Genomic DNA, 17,144 nt, shown 5'->3' with positions numbered 1-17,144 from the left:
GGACCCGTGGAAAGTGTTTTGTTGTGGTGTTATTAGATTGAGCTGCTGTTGGCTACAGAGTGGAACAACAGAGTCCAAAATGCAGGTGGCTGTTAACAGGGTTAGCTTCTTGTATGTGTGTGTGTGTGTGTGTGTGTGTGTGTGTGTGTGTGTGTGTGTTTGTGTGTGTGTGTAGCAGCAGAACCATTGAAAGCCCGTCACTCAGAGCGCTGGGGGAAGGCCAAGAGGAAGCGATGGCCAAATACGGTCAGATGACAGAGCTCCCAGAATCCTCCTCTTCGGCATCACGACCCCAGTGGCAGGTAAGATCTGTTAGCCACTCTGACTGTGAGCTGCACAAACAGGAAGTGACATAGCTCTTAATCTCCTAAAGGCTTGTATCACAGGAGGAGATATCGATCCCGAAATGTTTACCCAAAAAAATGCAGGGTTTGTTTGTGCAAAAAACACTGCAATGATGTAATTATATGAAATCATGCCACGAGTGGGACCTGTAAGGGAATAAGGAAATTATCTCCCGTGTTTTTCAAATTCCTTCACTCCTTTCATTACACTAATGGGTACTGTATGCCCACACAAAAGCACATTCACATACAGGCACCATGAGCAAAAACCCTCTCATATACTGTATGCTAACTATTCAGTCGCATTATTTTTATACAGTATAAAGATTTCTTTCCTCCTGCTTTGTGCGGATGGCGTCTGTGGTTTTAGGAATTAAGTAGGAGGGAAAAGGAGTCTTTGGAGATGATAAAAGGGGAACAGAGAAGTGGGAAAGAGAGGAGGAAGCTGCAGCTTTAGCGGTAGCATCAGCAGCTGTGGGAGGAGGCTGCTGTTGTGTTGCATCTGGGGATGAGGCTGCCATGCCACCATGCTGGCTTAAAGATGTAATGAATCTTCAGTCGGGGGCTTTCCTTCCAGGGTGACAACTAGCTTTGAGGAAGGTTGTAAATGCAGGGGAGATTGTGGTATAATTCCTCAGACTGGCGTTTGTGCCCCCCAGTCACCATTCGATTATCTCCCAAATTGCTGTGTTTCACTGAGATAAAGATTTTTTATGGCTTGCTGACTTGAAACAACCGGCACAGGCAGAATAGGGGGCAAAAGAGGGAGAGGGAACGAGAGAAAGAGAGTGAGAGAAAGCAATGGCCAAACCTGCCACGCATAGTAATTTCTTTTGGTAAATGACAAAATCTTTGTTTATATGACATTTCCCAAAAATTACTGCAGCGAGATGAATCTGAAATATAAAATGTCACATTTGGCATGCAAAACTATGAAAATATATATCTGTGCAAAATTCATGGAGGCATTTAATTTAGAACGTGTTTAATAACTAAGGCAGCCTGCATCAGTAATCCTGCCCGGAGGTCCCAAAAAGATTGTCATATTTATTCTCTGCTTTCTTCACCCCCCTCCTTCATTCCGAAGCCAAAATATTTTAAGGGTAAATGTTCATTGTTAATTAAGATTTACTAATTAAAATGAAAATAATTAACGAGAAAGCTTAATCTCTGAATATTAGCCCATACTTAGAAAGAAAGGAAGTTTTTGTATGTGGCATTTCCTGTCTCTATTAAGAGTGCATTTTGTGTGATCAGTCAATGTGTGGAAAGCCCTGAAAAGATGTTTCAGCGAGAGGACGGCCGCTTGCCAGAAAAACCACGGAGGATCCCTCGCTGGAGCCTTTGATCTCATCTGTAGGAGTGCTGTAATGTTATGGCACTTTAGGCACAACTCAGGCTCGGGGCAAACAAACCACCTCTGATATGGAAATTTGGCTCACTTCACCTTTTACCTTCTTCGCCCGTCTCTTACACGCAAAGCATGCAGGCCAGATAATAACAATACCTCCTCATATTGGACCGCGTTATTGTTGTTTATTTATTCGCCTCTTTTTCCCTCCTTTATCATCCTCCTCCTCTTCCTTTCCATCTCTTTCCAGTGTGGGGGTTTGGAGGCCTCCATCACTTCCTCCCAAATTTGAGATGTGTGGGCTAAACCGCTTTGCCACCAATTATACTAATTTCACTTCTGCCTAAATTGTTTTTGTTGTTTCGGTATGCAAAGATGCTCACAGTGGGTAGATTGAGGGGCATTACTGCAGGGCTCAGCACACACCTTCCCCCCTCACACACCGGTGTGAATGTGTGTGTGATGTGTGTCAGGTTGTTTTGGTGACAACATTGGCTCTATTTGGCAGACACATTTAACATTTGACCTAAGTTGGTCAACTGATAATTCAAGTACATAAAATAAATTGGCTTTGCAAGATAGATCTGAGATTATCAAAGGGAAACAAATGCATGCACTTAAAAAAGATTGGATGGGATAACAGGAGATGCATAAATAGGCCTTTTTTAGTACTGTATACGATAACTGGGGTTTCGATATCGTCTGATTCTATGTACCGATTGAATAGCAGTGTTTCATAATAAGATGAATTCCTAAGCCATTGGAATCCTTCTTTCATGTTTAAGGCCACATCAGGCTTTACCTAAACATTGCTTTCTCACATTATAAGACAAAATCCATCCATTCAGAATCATTACTTGGTAGTGAAAAAATTCACTGTGCACCTGCAACACTTTTGAAATGTGTTGAACTTGTTGCTTAGCCTCATGCTTCCGGAGGTGCCTCATTAAGTTGGTTATGTTATATCTTTGATTTTGCACCCTTCATGAAATATGGCAAGTAGTATTAATACATGTTGGAGTAGTAAGTTTGAAATACCTCCAAACAGCTGACATGTTGAATATGTTTTCCCTATCGTAGTGCAATCAGGCGTAAACGTAGAATCAAACTGAATAGATCAGCCCAATTGTCTCGGAATTACCTTTCCAGCTATATAAACTAGAACCTGCAAATATCCCATACTAGTAGTGGATAGGTGCAACTCTAGATTGGACAGGAAAGGATAGCGTGTTGGATGAACAAATGGATGGACAAAACGTCCAAACAAACAACAAGGGACCAATCAACATTGCTACTGAAGATTAAAAACATATCAGTGGTGATAAAAGAAGTGGCTCTGTTTAAGCCAGATTGACTTTTCATTTAGTGCTGTTCAACAGATGCCATAGGGGACAAGAGACTGAATATGTATTTACATTGTTCTCTGATTATGTTTCATAAAAGTAAACTGTCGCACCACCCTATTACTCATGCTAAGCCCTAAAAAGGAGGCACATGTCAACAAAAACAAACAAGCAAATAAACAACAAGTGGGCTGATGTAGCCTGAAGGTTGTTGGGATGAGCTCGTTACCACAAGGTTGGCGTTTCAAACCTTCATCTGAATGGGCAGTGTGGCCAGGGGAAATAAATACCGCTCTCAACTTCGATAACAAGGAATGCTGATGTGCCCTTGAGCAAGGCACTTAACCTCTAAATGGTTGAATGGAGATCATCGGATGGAAGCCCGCAGCTGTACGGGCGAGTCTTACATACATGGCTGCTTCACTGCAGTTGGACAAAAACACTTCTCTTGTTAAGAAAACGTACCTGAAGTTGCCTTCCTCAAAAACAAATACAAAGTGTCATGGGTTAGAAATCATCATTTAGAAGTTGTCAATGCTCCAACAAGCGACAAAAAACCCCATTATCTAACACTGTGGCCATGCTGTCTTGAGTCCAGATGTTGTTCCTAATATTATATTCATTGGATGGGCTAGATATAGCAAGGTTGGGATATTTCTCTCACTTCACTCCTTTGGTAAATGACATGTTACTTTGGTTTTTGGTATTACCTTACTTTCTGATATGTTGCAATAATGTGGGACTAATAAAGGTATTCTGATTCTGATTCTGATAATGTTCTTAACAAGGATGTTGTCGGGTTATGTCATGAAAATCTAAGGTAACGACAATGCTATGCTACTCTAAAGTATTTTCTACAATAACAAGAAAAACGAATATCAAGATTGCTTGGTTCAACAACTGCTAAGTATTTACTGTAAGTAACTAAGGAGCGCAGTTACAAAGTATTTCAGCAATACCAACAACTGGAGGGTTTCCCTTAATAATCTGAGGTAAAGACAGCACTGAGCTACGCTAAAAGTCACAACTCCTTAAGCTAGGGTAAGGGTTAGGTCCTTTAGGTCATAACCCAGAGTCCCAACCCTAACCCTAAGGACAAGAAGTGATAGTGAGATTTCTAAGTTCCACAACAGCTAACTATGTAAGTAAATAAGGAGGGAAGCTACAAAGTATCTAAGCAAGTACACCTTATTTACATAGCACTCCTTAAAAGAGTTATGTAGTGCATTACAGACGATAACATAAGTCTTGACAGCATTTACAACTTGGTAAATATGGAAGCCAAACACTGTCAACAATGTTTGTTTATCAGAGGGAGGTCATTACTGATAGCTCATAGTGCAACATTTAATTAACAAATAGAAACGCTTTCGTAAGATAAAGTTGATAATCAATTATAATATTGTTACACTTAACTGCAAACAAACCCTGACTACAATCTACAGTCTTAATATAATTATAAGGGTTTTTAGTGCTAGGGTGCACCTGTGTATCAACTTAATTTGCTTATAATAGTTGAAGTTCTTCTCCAATACACAATTTTTACTTGTTCTGTGAAGTATGTCTTCCAAAACATTGTAAATAATGGGTTTGACATTTATTTGACTATATACAGTACGCAGCTCTACTATCAATAATCCATGCATTGCATCACTGTCCACTGTAATACAATCAGTTGATGTTGGAAAACATGTATAGAATATTGTAGTCAGACCTTATGTTCTGTGTGTTACAGGTGGACCAGATCACATCCCCTCAGCCTGTGGAGGTGTGTGTGTGTTGCCTCAGAGCCACCAGAGACAAGCTGCCGAGGGGCCTCTACACAGTCAGTGTGGCCCTTCACAGCCGTCTCGGGGGTCCAGCTCTGGCCTGGCGCAGTAAGAAGGAGCAGCATGAGCGGGCGGTGTCCACGGAGCCAATCGAGCATCGTGGCCGCTACTGCGACACCGACCTGAATATCAACCAGAGCCTGTTCATGGTGAGGACAAAAGCAGAACATAAAACACAGAAAGAAGAAAGAAGCATTTAAAAAAAGCAAACACTCAACACTTTTTTTGTGGATTTAGACAAACTGCTTGAATTTTAAGCAAAAATTAGTCATAACTGAATTCAAACAAAACAGAGATCACTGTGAAAAATACCCAGAGGTCGGATTTTGTAGGTACCAGTAAAAAGTTGTTTTCCTGTATTGACACTAACACTTTTTTATACACAAAAGGAAAGGACAGAATCAGGTTGTGATTTGTTACCCTGCAATTTCATTTAATAACCACCTCTTTATTCATGCGATGCTTGGGGACACTGCTTTGAATATTTCTTTTATTTCCAGCAAAATATTTGAATAAATATAAATATCTCTTATCCAAAAGCAATTTTGACATTGAGGGAACCTGAATTAAAACACACTCACTTTCAATAACCCAGACAAAGCCTTTGATGTGAAATACAACGGAAAGTCTCAGTAAAGCGCAATCTGAAAACAAACAGTCCCCTCAGATAAAAGCCAACAATAAAACATGCTTTGCTAATATGGCAGAACCGACTACACTCGTGTTTAGTTTTTTGTTTTTGCCACATTATTTCCGAAATTCCTCTTTCCCCCGGTTTCATCAGTTGCAGTGAAGATTGAAAGGGTTATGAGAAGTTATATTGCTGTAAAAGACGGGATATGAAAATACGGCACGCATAGCCTCTAGGTTTTTCTCCGGGGATCTCCGTATGAATAAAACAACAACTTTTCAAACATGACATTTAATCCATGCATGTAAATCAAACCGCAGATCAATTATTCATTTATATAAGGAAGTAATGTTTTATTGGAATGAAAATGTACAAATGCAATGAAAAATGTAGTGTCTTTCTGCACGTCTTTGAGCCTCTGCAACTGGATAAAAGGAGGAAGTTGACTAAAATTAGTATTAAAAATTCAACCTCCATTCCCAATGTACAGTCAAGGACTAAACCGGTTTCATTCTTGGTCCTTTTCATGAAACAAAACATCAGATTACATTAAATCTATGCACATTTCACAACCACTTCCTTAAACCTCTTGATTTGAGGGAAGACATCCTCCATAGAAGCTTATTTTAAAAACCTACATACTCGTTTTGGATGGTCGATATTGACCAGTGGATTAGATCTCTTTGTTTGTGTTTATTCATGGACGGTGTGTGCACAGTAGGCAAGATTCACAAGAGAAGACCTTAAAACAGAAGGCACTAAATCCAGTGTCCCTCAGAGAGTTTTGTACAGGCTCAGGAAGGGCTTCTTCAGTGTTCTGATGGCAACTCTACAGGCCTTAGCTGGAGCATTTAGCACATGTGGACACTGCCAATGTGCTGGTGGGCGTATTCACTGAGCTACAGCAGCCTGATAATATTGTCTGCAGCTCCTATAAAACATAAAGGACGGGTAAAAGCTGGCATAAACTGAATGCAGACCTGGGATCTGATTCAGAGGTAGAAAAGGTTTAAGTACAGCGCGGTAAATGCCTCATGTCACTCTTACTCCCTCCCCAAACCCTCGGCTGTGCTATATAGACAAACCTGTTGTTGTTGTTGTCCTCATTGACAAACAAATCTGATCAGCGTTTCCACCACTATCAGGATCAGCCTGGATGTTTTCTCTCTGCCTCTCCTCTTGCCCACACTGTAGCGTGCAATTCCAGGAGTGCTTACAGTGCCTTCTAAGAGGAAATGAGGAATTAGTGATGGTAAGAAGAAGCCAGGAGCTTATTTTCCTTTCCTCCCTCTCTCTCCTCTTTTTTTTTAATTCACCCCTTTGCTTTGTGTGTCTGGGTTTCGGATTTAGACAGAAACAGTGCAGTACAGTTGGAGATGTCTTGGATATGCAAGGCAAGTGGGAGCACATGAGAGGAGTCGGCCCGACATCTGAAGAGCCCGTAGTCTTTGTGCACTTTTTACACCGAATGGGAAGAAGCGTAAAATCACAAAATGTAATATTAAAGCTGGAAGCAAAAGGAATGAGGAAGAAAATAAAAAGTGTAAAAACTTCTGAGGAGTTTACGGAGGTCGATGTATTTTTTTGTCATTTTATTCATTTTTTGTCCTATGTTTTGGTCATCGGGGGATCATTTTTTGTTATATGATTAAGAACTGAGTCATCTTGCACCATGACATTTTTGCTTAATTCCTTATTGGACATGTGTCCATTTTCTCAGGGCCTCTTTAATTAAACAAGAAATGCATTTAACACATTTAAATGGTTAAAGCAGCTCGTTCAGCAAACAGGAAGTGAACAAAACCCTCTGAAGCACATCATCCAGGCTCACAAACCTCACTGCAACGCTTCCCACACACACATATGCAAACACATGTCTGCGTGCGGCACTTCACACATATGCACACAAATGACTATTTATGCAGGTCATATTTCTTACAGTAAATGAATAATATGAAATATCCTCAATATCCATAATCCGTGATATTATGCCATAAATTTGTGTCCTGACTCAGACACTACTCCCCATCATTTCACAGGTGCATACCAAAAGCAGATTATCAGGGGGGGTACGGGGGGATACACATGATTTATGTGTTAAAACAAGTCCCCTGCGTTTTTCCATTACAACTAATAAAGGGATAAAATATTTCCACCCAGTGATGGATGAAGTGGCAAACACCTCACTGTCAGTTCATTTTTTAAGCAAACCCACCGTTCTCTGGGTAAATAAGAATGTTTGCCGTCGACTGCTAACCGCTAACACTTTTAGTGTCATGCGAGATGCCCCTTAATATAATCAGTTTGATTTATGTGGCCTAAATGCAAATTCACTTCAAAATAACTGTCAGCTCGTACACTACAACGGCAATTCTCCTCCACCCTATGTTTGAGATCAACCGTCTTTATCATTATCCAACATCTCCTTTTAGAGAATGTACAGGGTTGGACGGGTAAGAGTGGCAGTTAAGAAAGCTCTTTAAATAACATGGAAATAAGTTAAAAGAGGTTTCAATTCTAGGATGTAGATTAAGTAGTTCCCGAGGGCTCCTGTCCTGTTTGTTACCTTCTGAGTGTCTGTTTGTCATTGGCTTCGTGGTTGTGAGCAAGTCTATGTTTGCTTCCTCCCGTAGTACAGTATATGCCGTGTCGCTGTTTCACATGTGTTCATACGTTTGTGTATGTGCCTGCAGGCGTGCGAGTTCAACTAAGTGGAAATGTGAGTGACTCTGTGCCTTCCGATGTGTCTGCAGATCTGTCCCGCGGCCTGTGAGGTCGTCCCCTCCATGGTCCTGGTGTTCCAGCTGATCGCACTACCAGGGGACGGCAGTCACATCAGCTCTGTAGTGGCGTGGGGGGCATTTCCTGTTTGCGGATCGAGCCTCGGTTTGGTCCAGGGCAGGTGCGTCAAAGCCGTATCAAATCATCTGTTGGTCCTCAACCTTTTTTTTTATTTTCCTTAATATTCCGGCTCATTAAACTACTACGTTCAAAACATCACATGAACTATCATAACATTGTAATTATTTTCAGACCTTGAGTTTGAAAATACCTAACCCATCATGAATCTGGTTGTAAAGTGACCATTACCGGTTATGTGTCATTGACCCAGGTTCAAAACCCCTCTGCTCAGGGGGGAGCCGAACAGACGCCTGGACCAATTCAAAAAGATTGAAGCCGTCATCTCCTCAGATTTAGACCACTGGCTGTGCAACCTGTACTTTCAGGTGTGTGATCAGGAAACATGTGCATGCATGTTTCTTTTGCAGATGCGTATCATCTTCTTTTATGTTATATTCATAATTGTGTGCAGGCTATATCATATTCTCGTGTGTGTGCATGTTTTTTCCTCCACACTGACCCTATGTTGATATTTAGGGGGCAGGATGGTGGATTTGGTTAAACAGGGTTTGGATTTTTGGATTTCTATGATAAAAGCAATTGGCCCCAGAGAGCAAACAGGAACCACATCTTTACCCAGCGATTCCGGATGCATTATGGCTGATGCATTGATTAGATTAGTAAACATCTTAATTGAATTAAAAGCCAGAACAAAGCTTTGTGTCTTGGGGTTGTCTCTGTATGTGTCCCTTCCACTGTGACATGCTGTTCGCATTACGGCATTATCATTACTGCTTTGATTTCAGAACAATGTTAATAGCCCACGTCTTTGAGTAACAATAGGGAGTGCAATAGTCATACTAGCCACAAATAGGATCAAAATTGAATTATTTTTAGGCAATCAGGGCAAATATTAATAGTTGTCTGCAGTTTTAACTCTAACACCTGTAGTTTAATTACACACATGCTGTTTTTCCCACAAAATATGGTGATGCAATGGAAGGATATGATCATAATTGTTGATGACATCAAAATGAAGTGGTTATATTAATGTTCATTGAACCCATATGTAGACCTTAAACACACTGATTGTTTTTGATGTTTCAGGTAAAGCGGCTCCCTTCTGGGACATCTAGGGTTCCAGAGCGCTGCATCACCCTATCAATCCCCCCACCCAACCCCCTTCTGATGCCCCACCCTGAGGTCCATCTTGACCAACCACCTGGCCAACTGCCAATCCAGTCTCAGGCGCAGCTCCGTCCTCAGCCCCAGTTATACCCCCAGCAGGCGGGGCCCAGCAGCAGAGCAGGAGAGCCCTCTGTGGTTCTCTCTCACCGGGGGTCTCCTCTCTACCTGTCAGCTGATTCGGCTTGCTCTTCCTCATCTCTGCCAGGTAGGGGTCCTATGTTAAAACCCCCCGACTATGCCGCGGTGGGGAGGAAATGTCACCCGAATGTCACAAGCACTGGGAAGAGAAGAGTGGCAGGCCTCGCTTAGGGTTCCGCTGAGGAGAACTGCTCCAGGGGAGGGTTGGGTGGTGTTGATCCCACCGTTGTTGTTGACAGACAGGAGCGATATCAAACTAATGATGTTTTCTTAGTTAGATTAAATGCAAAAATCCAACAGATACATTGTAGTGATAGTAAAGGCAAATATTTGAGCAAGAAGCACAACACTTGTTTCACATTCAGATAATGAGTCTCCATAAAACAACCGCCCACTGGTGAACAAACAGTGTTTGGCACGCTGACACAGAAAGCCTTATATAAACTTATGAAATGACACCATCATTCTTTTTAGGTGTTACGTTTCTCACTTTTCTTCTATAGTTGTTGGACTGGAAATAAATTATCCAAATTATCGATGTGCTAATGCTAATGTTAGCCATGCTTAAACTCTTCTGGGAGCAATTTCTAAGAGTACATTCAAGAAATATAAGACTTTCAATATGCATGGATATACATTTTCTGGCTTTATCACTTCTCGGTTATATAGTTTTTACTGAGATAATGCGGTAAAAGTCTTATTTTTTTACCTACACTCTGCGATTAATGCACCATACATTCCATTTACAAGTTCTTCCCATTATCACTGGATTACTCTTGTTTCCTGTGTAATCTGATTACCGTAGTTTGGCATCACTTTTTTTCCAGAGGCAACGGTTTTAGATAGCAGGTTGTACCATTGTAGCATCTGCTTAGTAGCTCAGTGGTTAGTTGTTCCTCACAGAGAGCAGACTGTCTATGTGTGGAGCTCGCATATTTCCCCCACATTCTGCTGTTTTCCTCCGGGTTCTCTGGTTTCCTCCCACGGTCCGAAGATATGCGGCTCAGGTTGATTTGAGACTTGCACTCCCAGGTGTTACTATGATTATGTTTCCATGTTTTAGTTCTGATGGACTGTTGTTAGTTTGCTTTTCTTTCAGTGCATGCTGGGATACACTCCAATAGGTTACTGCAATAATGTCCATCAGATACACTATTCTGATGTGGCTCGACAACATATCTGTCAGTCAAGGCAAGGTCATACCACAATTGTAACCACATCTAGAGGTGGCTAATGACTTCTGTTAATAGTAATAAGCATCCATTTCCTCATTTTAAAAACATAATATTCTTGTTTTACCACCTAAGTAATCCAACATCCTGGCTTTCGTCAGGAATCAGATCCAGGCTCATTTGGTATTGATCTACTCCAGAGGCGACTGGCTACTTTCTTTGTTATTAATACATCCCACTTTTTTTTGTTCCTTTTCTTTTTTTTTGCACGCACAGCTCATCTTTATTTAAACAGTCCTCAAAAGTTTCTGGGGTGCTCTGCTTTAAACATCACACAGGCTTTTTAATTACAAATGAGTTGTGACAGGTCTGCTGGGTAGCACCCTGGCCCATTTTAAACGTGATGCCGGCTGACAGCTTGGCAGTGTTCTCCCAGCACTGAAACATGTGGAAGAAATTGGTCTTTTACATTTCACAGCTTGTCGCTTCCTCCGCCGACTGACCTGTGACCCCCCACAGAGATCCTAACGCCCACAAGGGAAGTGTCCCCATCGAACTGACTGCCTTTCCAGAGAGGGAGAGGAAAGGGAGGGAGGCACTCACTATGGGAGATTTATGTTCTGCCACACAAGGCAAAAGGTACCGGGTCTTTTCCGAGGGCTCACACACAGACACGGACGTCGACACACACACATTCTCGCAGCCAGGTGAGGAGGTTGCCTGGGAAGTGAACCCGATCCGTAAGTGAAATAACGGATCAAAAGCCGTCCGGCACAACACCTCGTCCACGCCCGTTCCCTAAGCCGACCTGACGTCTGGGCCTCATTTGCATACAGATCTGTTCATTTTGCAATACCTCTGGAGCGAATTATGGCATTCAGATGTGGAGATTACGTCAAGGTTGAAGGGAGCGATCGGACGGACAACTTTAACCCAGCCAAAAAAATATGGAAATCCAATTGAGCGAGGAGAAAAAGAACAAATTATCCCCTTCCTCAGCTCTCTGTCAAGTCAGTAGACATTTACTTCCCATTTCATGCCTCTCTGTTTCTGATGTGTGGGGATCACTTTTTTCTGCCGTGCGTGTGACACCGGGATTTTTCCTCATTACCAATTTGTCTCAGAATCAGGACAAGTATACGGAGACCTCTTGTCATTGCGATAACGTACACACGGCAGAGCTTGACAGTGAGACTGGAAGTTTGTATTCCTGAGGCCTTAAGTTAATTAATCCCCGTAGAAAAATCACAGTGCGCGATGAGGTGTCTATTACAGAACCAAACCTGACATCCCAATCCGAGATAATAACTCTGACAAGTTCTGATCGAGAAATCTGAAGATTTACTGTCCTTCTCTTGATTATTTCGCCATTGGATGATATTAATTTACTCGTCCAAGCTTAGGAGTGCATTTGGTGTTTTAACGAAGAGATTAGCTACAGGCACACTGGGTTAAGTGACCTTTCACATTAACTGAATGATCCAGTTACATTGGGTTTGTTTGAACCCAAACGACTAATTAGATTAGCCTCTTGTTTCATGATCGCCTTTAGAGGAGCACTATGAACACGCGCATGATTGCCATATTGCTTCTTCATTTCTCTTTTTTTTAACAAATGCATCGTAGACTCCATCCCCTTGAGCGCCGTAGGAGATTTCGAGGATTCCTCATCTAATGTCTTCTTTGGAGCGCTGCCCTGCACTTTCAGGATGTGCTTCCCTCCGGGCCGGTCCCAGTCATCAAGAGTTTTTTAAACCACAACGTTACGTCATAGCCTCTCAATCAGTCGCACTCTGCATCCTGCCAATTAATCCAACAAATGTCCGGATTCCAAATGGATGGACTCAACCCTTTGAAGCCTATTTGCTGAAATACACGTGTATCATGCTGTGTGGTAAACAAGGCTAAAAGATTGCATGTGGGACAAATACACCCAGAGGTGAATTCTTTCCTCTAAAGAGCACCAGCCTTTGTGGAAATGATAAAGACAGATTTGCAGAAGACTTCAGTATTGAGAGTGAAACAAGTCGTTTTCTACACATTAGTATGCATTTAGTGTCTGTTATTGTCATTAAAATGCAATGGATTACAGGAAAATAAACTCCTGTGTAAAGCGACACCAAATCCTCACCGTATCATAGCAACCTTAACACGAGATCCGGACGTGGACTCGGGGGTAATCCGTGAGTCACTGACCTTCGATCCCTCTATAACTTCGGACCAGTCATCAGGCAATTAGGGGCCTAGGTGAGCGAGAGCCCCCATACAGCCTTGGCTGCATCTCACCAGCAACACAGTGATGGGGTCTCCACAGTGTTACGGCCCCCAGGCTTCCTCTCTTTTTCCTCGGCCTGTTTTGGTGTGCAAGCAGGAGAGAAAAGAGGTGTGTTGAGTTGTGAGGTACACTCATTTGTGTTTCTACCCTGGAAAATGTTTGTGCATGTATGCAAGTGTCTACAAATGAATATCTTTGTTTGTACGCCGTCCTGTGTGTGGGTGCAGTGCTCTGGATGAGTGTGTGTGTGTGTGTGTGTGTCAGAGCGCAGGGGGATAACAAGGAGTTTGTTGTTGGCCTTGAGTGCCCGGAGAGGCTGGAGTTGTGGCAGCTCCAACGCTCCGAGTTCACAGACGTAGCCCTTAGCTGTCGAAGCTGTCGATGCTGCCTCCGCGCTCACCACGTTTCCACAGCGTCTGCGCATTAGCAAGTGGGGCCTGATGTAATGAGTGTGTGTGTGTGTGTGGTTGTGCAGTCTATGAAAGCATCCTAGTCCACAGTGGTCCAATTCGACAAGTCCACGGTTGCTGTTGTTGTTGTTAGTAATAGAGATTGAGGTGTGTGTGTGTGTGCGTGTGTGTGTGTAAAAGCAGCTGGCAATGGGCCGCTTTGCCCTGTCTCATACTGTTTGCATAGCAACACATACTATAATATACTATTGCTGCACTTGCTACATTTCTATTTTTTATATTAGCAATAACATACAACTTTACTTTGCTGAATATGAATGAAGTACAGTTTGGAAATGCAGAATACACAGATTACATTTTTTGGGGGTGAATGCAGTTTGAATATAATATACATTTTTTATGTATTTTACCAATTGTCCCTTTTATTTTATTTATATTAGCAATAAAATATGACTATACTTTCCTTTGCTCAATATGGGTGTTTTAAAAATATGAAAATACATATTAAACTTCTAAACTTTTTCTTATGGGTGACTGTGGTCTGAAAATAATATAAAACATTTGTATATCTGACCCAAAAGTGGATCGGACTTGTTCCTCTTGAAATGCTCCTTCTTCCTTTACCCTCTAAATGCTATTCCATCTCTGACATTTCTTCATCAGTGATTAAAAAAGAAGGTCGGGACATGAAGAAATGTTAACACTGTGAACACAAAATATGTGAAATGATGTGAGATTATTGAAATCTTGACACAAAAGTGAGTTAACAGTTATGTAACGTCTTGCAAATGCAGAAATATAAATTATTTGATTCCTGGAATAGAACAAATATAACCCCATTACCTTGTAACTGTAGGCACTCCACATGTTTACCAGCAAAGCGACGGTAATTAAAAACTACAGCTGTGTTAGGATGAAATCTGATTTCAGACCGGTTTAAAAATAGCAGCGAGCAGACTCCTCCTGCCATTTAAGTACATTTTAGCTGTCGGAAGGATTTCTGATGTGTCGCCTCTATTTAAGTTATTACTGCTGATATATTTAATCCCGCAGCAAGACCAAATGATATCATCGCGCAGGCTTCCATATGTATCATATAGATGTGACTGGTTCCACGGGGGGAAAAGTTTCACATAGTGAGATTTGTACATGTATCAAGCTAAGGTTTACTTAATTACAACCTCCAGGCAATGCAGGAACCCTTTTTTAAATTCTGTGAATGTTAATATGCTAAATAATGCAGATCTCCGACTCTTCAAGCATGAGACACACATCTGGCGGCTTACCATTTAAATTACAGCGGAAAAAAAAGAAAAAAGAGTGAGACAGATAGATCGAGAGAGAAAATAAAAAAGAGGGTTACGATGAAAAAATACTTCAAAAGTCATTTTCCGGAGAAAAGAAGAATGGGGGAATGTGTTACAACCAAAGTTAATTTCTTTTGAGATTTTTCATCATTTCTAATTGCGTACATTAGAGCGTTGCGGAAAGGGAGGTTCAGCTCTGAGACAGACTCCTACTACGAAAAATCTGCCTCTAGATAGTATACATAAAAACATATAGTAGAATAACAGTAAACAAGTGTGTTCAGATATGCAATACCTATTGTATTTGATTTCCTCATACTGCTCACCGTTATTCTTCAGTTTTAGTCATTTTAAACCTTCAATTGTTGTTTTGATTAATGTTTTGTAAGTAAATAATCTTTTTGATTTGATTTGTAATGTTTTTTCATAGTTAAAGTAGTTTTTTGTCAGTTTTCATTACTTTAAAAAAAATATATTTCCTCAGTACTTTTAACAAGTCTATACTCGCAATCATTTGGATTTTGCAATATAAATACCACTCCGCCACCCTTGATCCTAACTATGATTGCCAGATGTGGTTTGCGAAAGAAAACAAACACGAACATTTTGTACTTTTTTCACACTCACTGCACATTACTTTGTCTTTCTTTGGGGGGGGGGGGGGGATGCAGGGAAGAATTCCTCCTCGGGAGCCATTTCTGGAAACACGGGAGAGAAGAGTGATCGGAGCAGGGAGAAAGCAGAGGGCGGGATCCACTACAAGGTAACACTGTGATTTAGGGGGTAACTGTTCCCACCCTTGAAATGAGCACCCTTTGCTTTCTCCTTCCCGCCCCTCAGTGCGCCCCCTACACACACCTCCCTAGCTTATTATCTGAGATTTGTCAAAATACATTTCACACTAACAGGTATTTTTCTGCCTTCAAAGCCAGTTTTGATCTGCTTGACAAGCCAAAGCAGCTCAAATTCTGTGAAATCAGCAACGCCAGCCAGGCCTCCCTTTTTCCTCCGAGCCGCTGTGAACACGCCTCTTCCTGTGCTACAGAGGACTTAAGCTAAATTAATCAAAGCCTGCATGTTACCTGCCATACTTTGAAGTGGTAATTGCAAAATGACTCTGTGTGCTGATCTGGCATTGCTGCTATTGTTCCTCCGCTGCGGCCTTTTGTTGGTGCGATGTTATTGTTGAGGTAGTGAGAGGCCTGTGAACAACATCAAGCCTCCGCCTGTCACACACAGATCCTCCCCCCCACCTCCTTCTTCTATCCCTCCAAGTCTTTATTCCTACTAACCTCCTACTGTACATGAGGCTCCTCAGTCCACCATTAATCAGTGATGACCGGTTTAATAAATGAGTTTGTTGATCTGAGGTTTTATTTATCCTTAGCCTCTGTAGACCACATTTTTCTCCTTCTCCTCATGGCCCCCTATCTTTAAAACCTTGCTAACTCTGTCAAATGTCGTGCTGTTGAACCCAGTTGTCTAATGATTAAGTGAAGTGATCTCCAACCTGCCCCAGCCTGGGAGCGCTCGGGATCAGATTTCAACCCTTCAACCTGCAGTGCAAGCCTAATTAAAATGAATTTTCTCCAGGCGACCACTTTGCCCACAGGGCAGGAATCCAGCTATATACGGAATCCGCTCTTAAGGTATTGCATTAAATTTACTGTGGGGAGACACAGGAGAACATTGTGGTTTATATATCTCCTGCATTTTTTCCCTCCCTGCCTTCTTTTCCCGCTCCTTTCCACCCTTTTATTGTGATCATCACTCTGGAATCCAAGCTTGCTTTGGCAAAGATTGCCCTATGAAAACGGATGGAGCTTTTATGGGGCCCTGCCCATTTACTACTTCCTGGGCCCAGTTTATCTCACAGGGAGAGACAGAGATGGAGGAGAGGAAAAAAAGGAAGAAAGGGAGAGGTTGCTTATTCCAACTGTGGATCTCATTAACATACATCAGTGAGTATTTCACAACTTCAAGCAGAAAGGCACTAAGCCCACCCAAGGGCAACACAGGCAGGCTGACAGGGCCAGGGAAAGCAAGCCGTTAACATGTTGGCGGCTTAACAAATAATATCTGCTCCCAAGTACCTCGGTGAAATATTTAAAACCCCACTTCCTAACTCCATTTGACTGTGTTTATGACGATGACAGTAAACGACTTGTGTGGAAAAAAACAGTGCCAGCTGCTCCAATATCACATATTTAACGTCACTGTACGCACGTTTCCAAATGAACTCAACTTGAATGATGGCGTGCCGTATGCGATTTCGCCGTCATTCTTGTTCTCGTGTCAATTGAGGCACGGTTGAG

General features: G+C 41.9%; 1 protein-coding gene across 1 annotated transcript in view; it reads left to right on the top strand.

Annotated features, from left to right (window-relative positions):
- The window catches only part of ofcc1 (orofacial cleft 1 candidate 1), a 76,115-nt gene that overhangs the window by 18,173 nt on the left and 40,798 nt on the right, over positions 1 to 17,144 (top strand). Inside the window, exons 11-16 of the mRNA XM_034132272.1 lie at positions 182 to 302; positions 4,774 to 5,016; positions 8,252 to 8,400; positions 8,611 to 8,725; positions 9,447 to 9,732; positions 15,501 to 15,592. Coding sequence (XP_033988163.1) covers positions 182 to 302; positions 4,774 to 5,016; positions 8,252 to 8,400; positions 8,611 to 8,725; positions 9,447 to 9,732; positions 15,501 to 15,592 — 1,006 coding nt within the window. The remainder of the gene's footprint in view (positions 1 to 181; positions 303 to 4,773; positions 5,017 to 8,251; positions 8,401 to 8,610; positions 8,726 to 9,446; positions 9,733 to 15,500; positions 15,593 to 17,144) is intronic.

Source organism: Trematomus bernacchii, unplaced genomic scaffold (genome assembly GCF_902827165.1).
Source record: "Trematomus bernacchii unplaced genomic scaffold, fTreBer1.1, whole genome shotgun sequence".
NCBI classification, from domain to species: domain Eukaryota; kingdom Metazoa; phylum Chordata; class Actinopteri; order Perciformes; family Nototheniidae; genus Trematomus; species Trematomus bernacchii.
The sequence above is the reverse complement of the archived record's forward strand: the minus strand, read 5'-3'. Positions and strand labels throughout refer to the sequence as shown.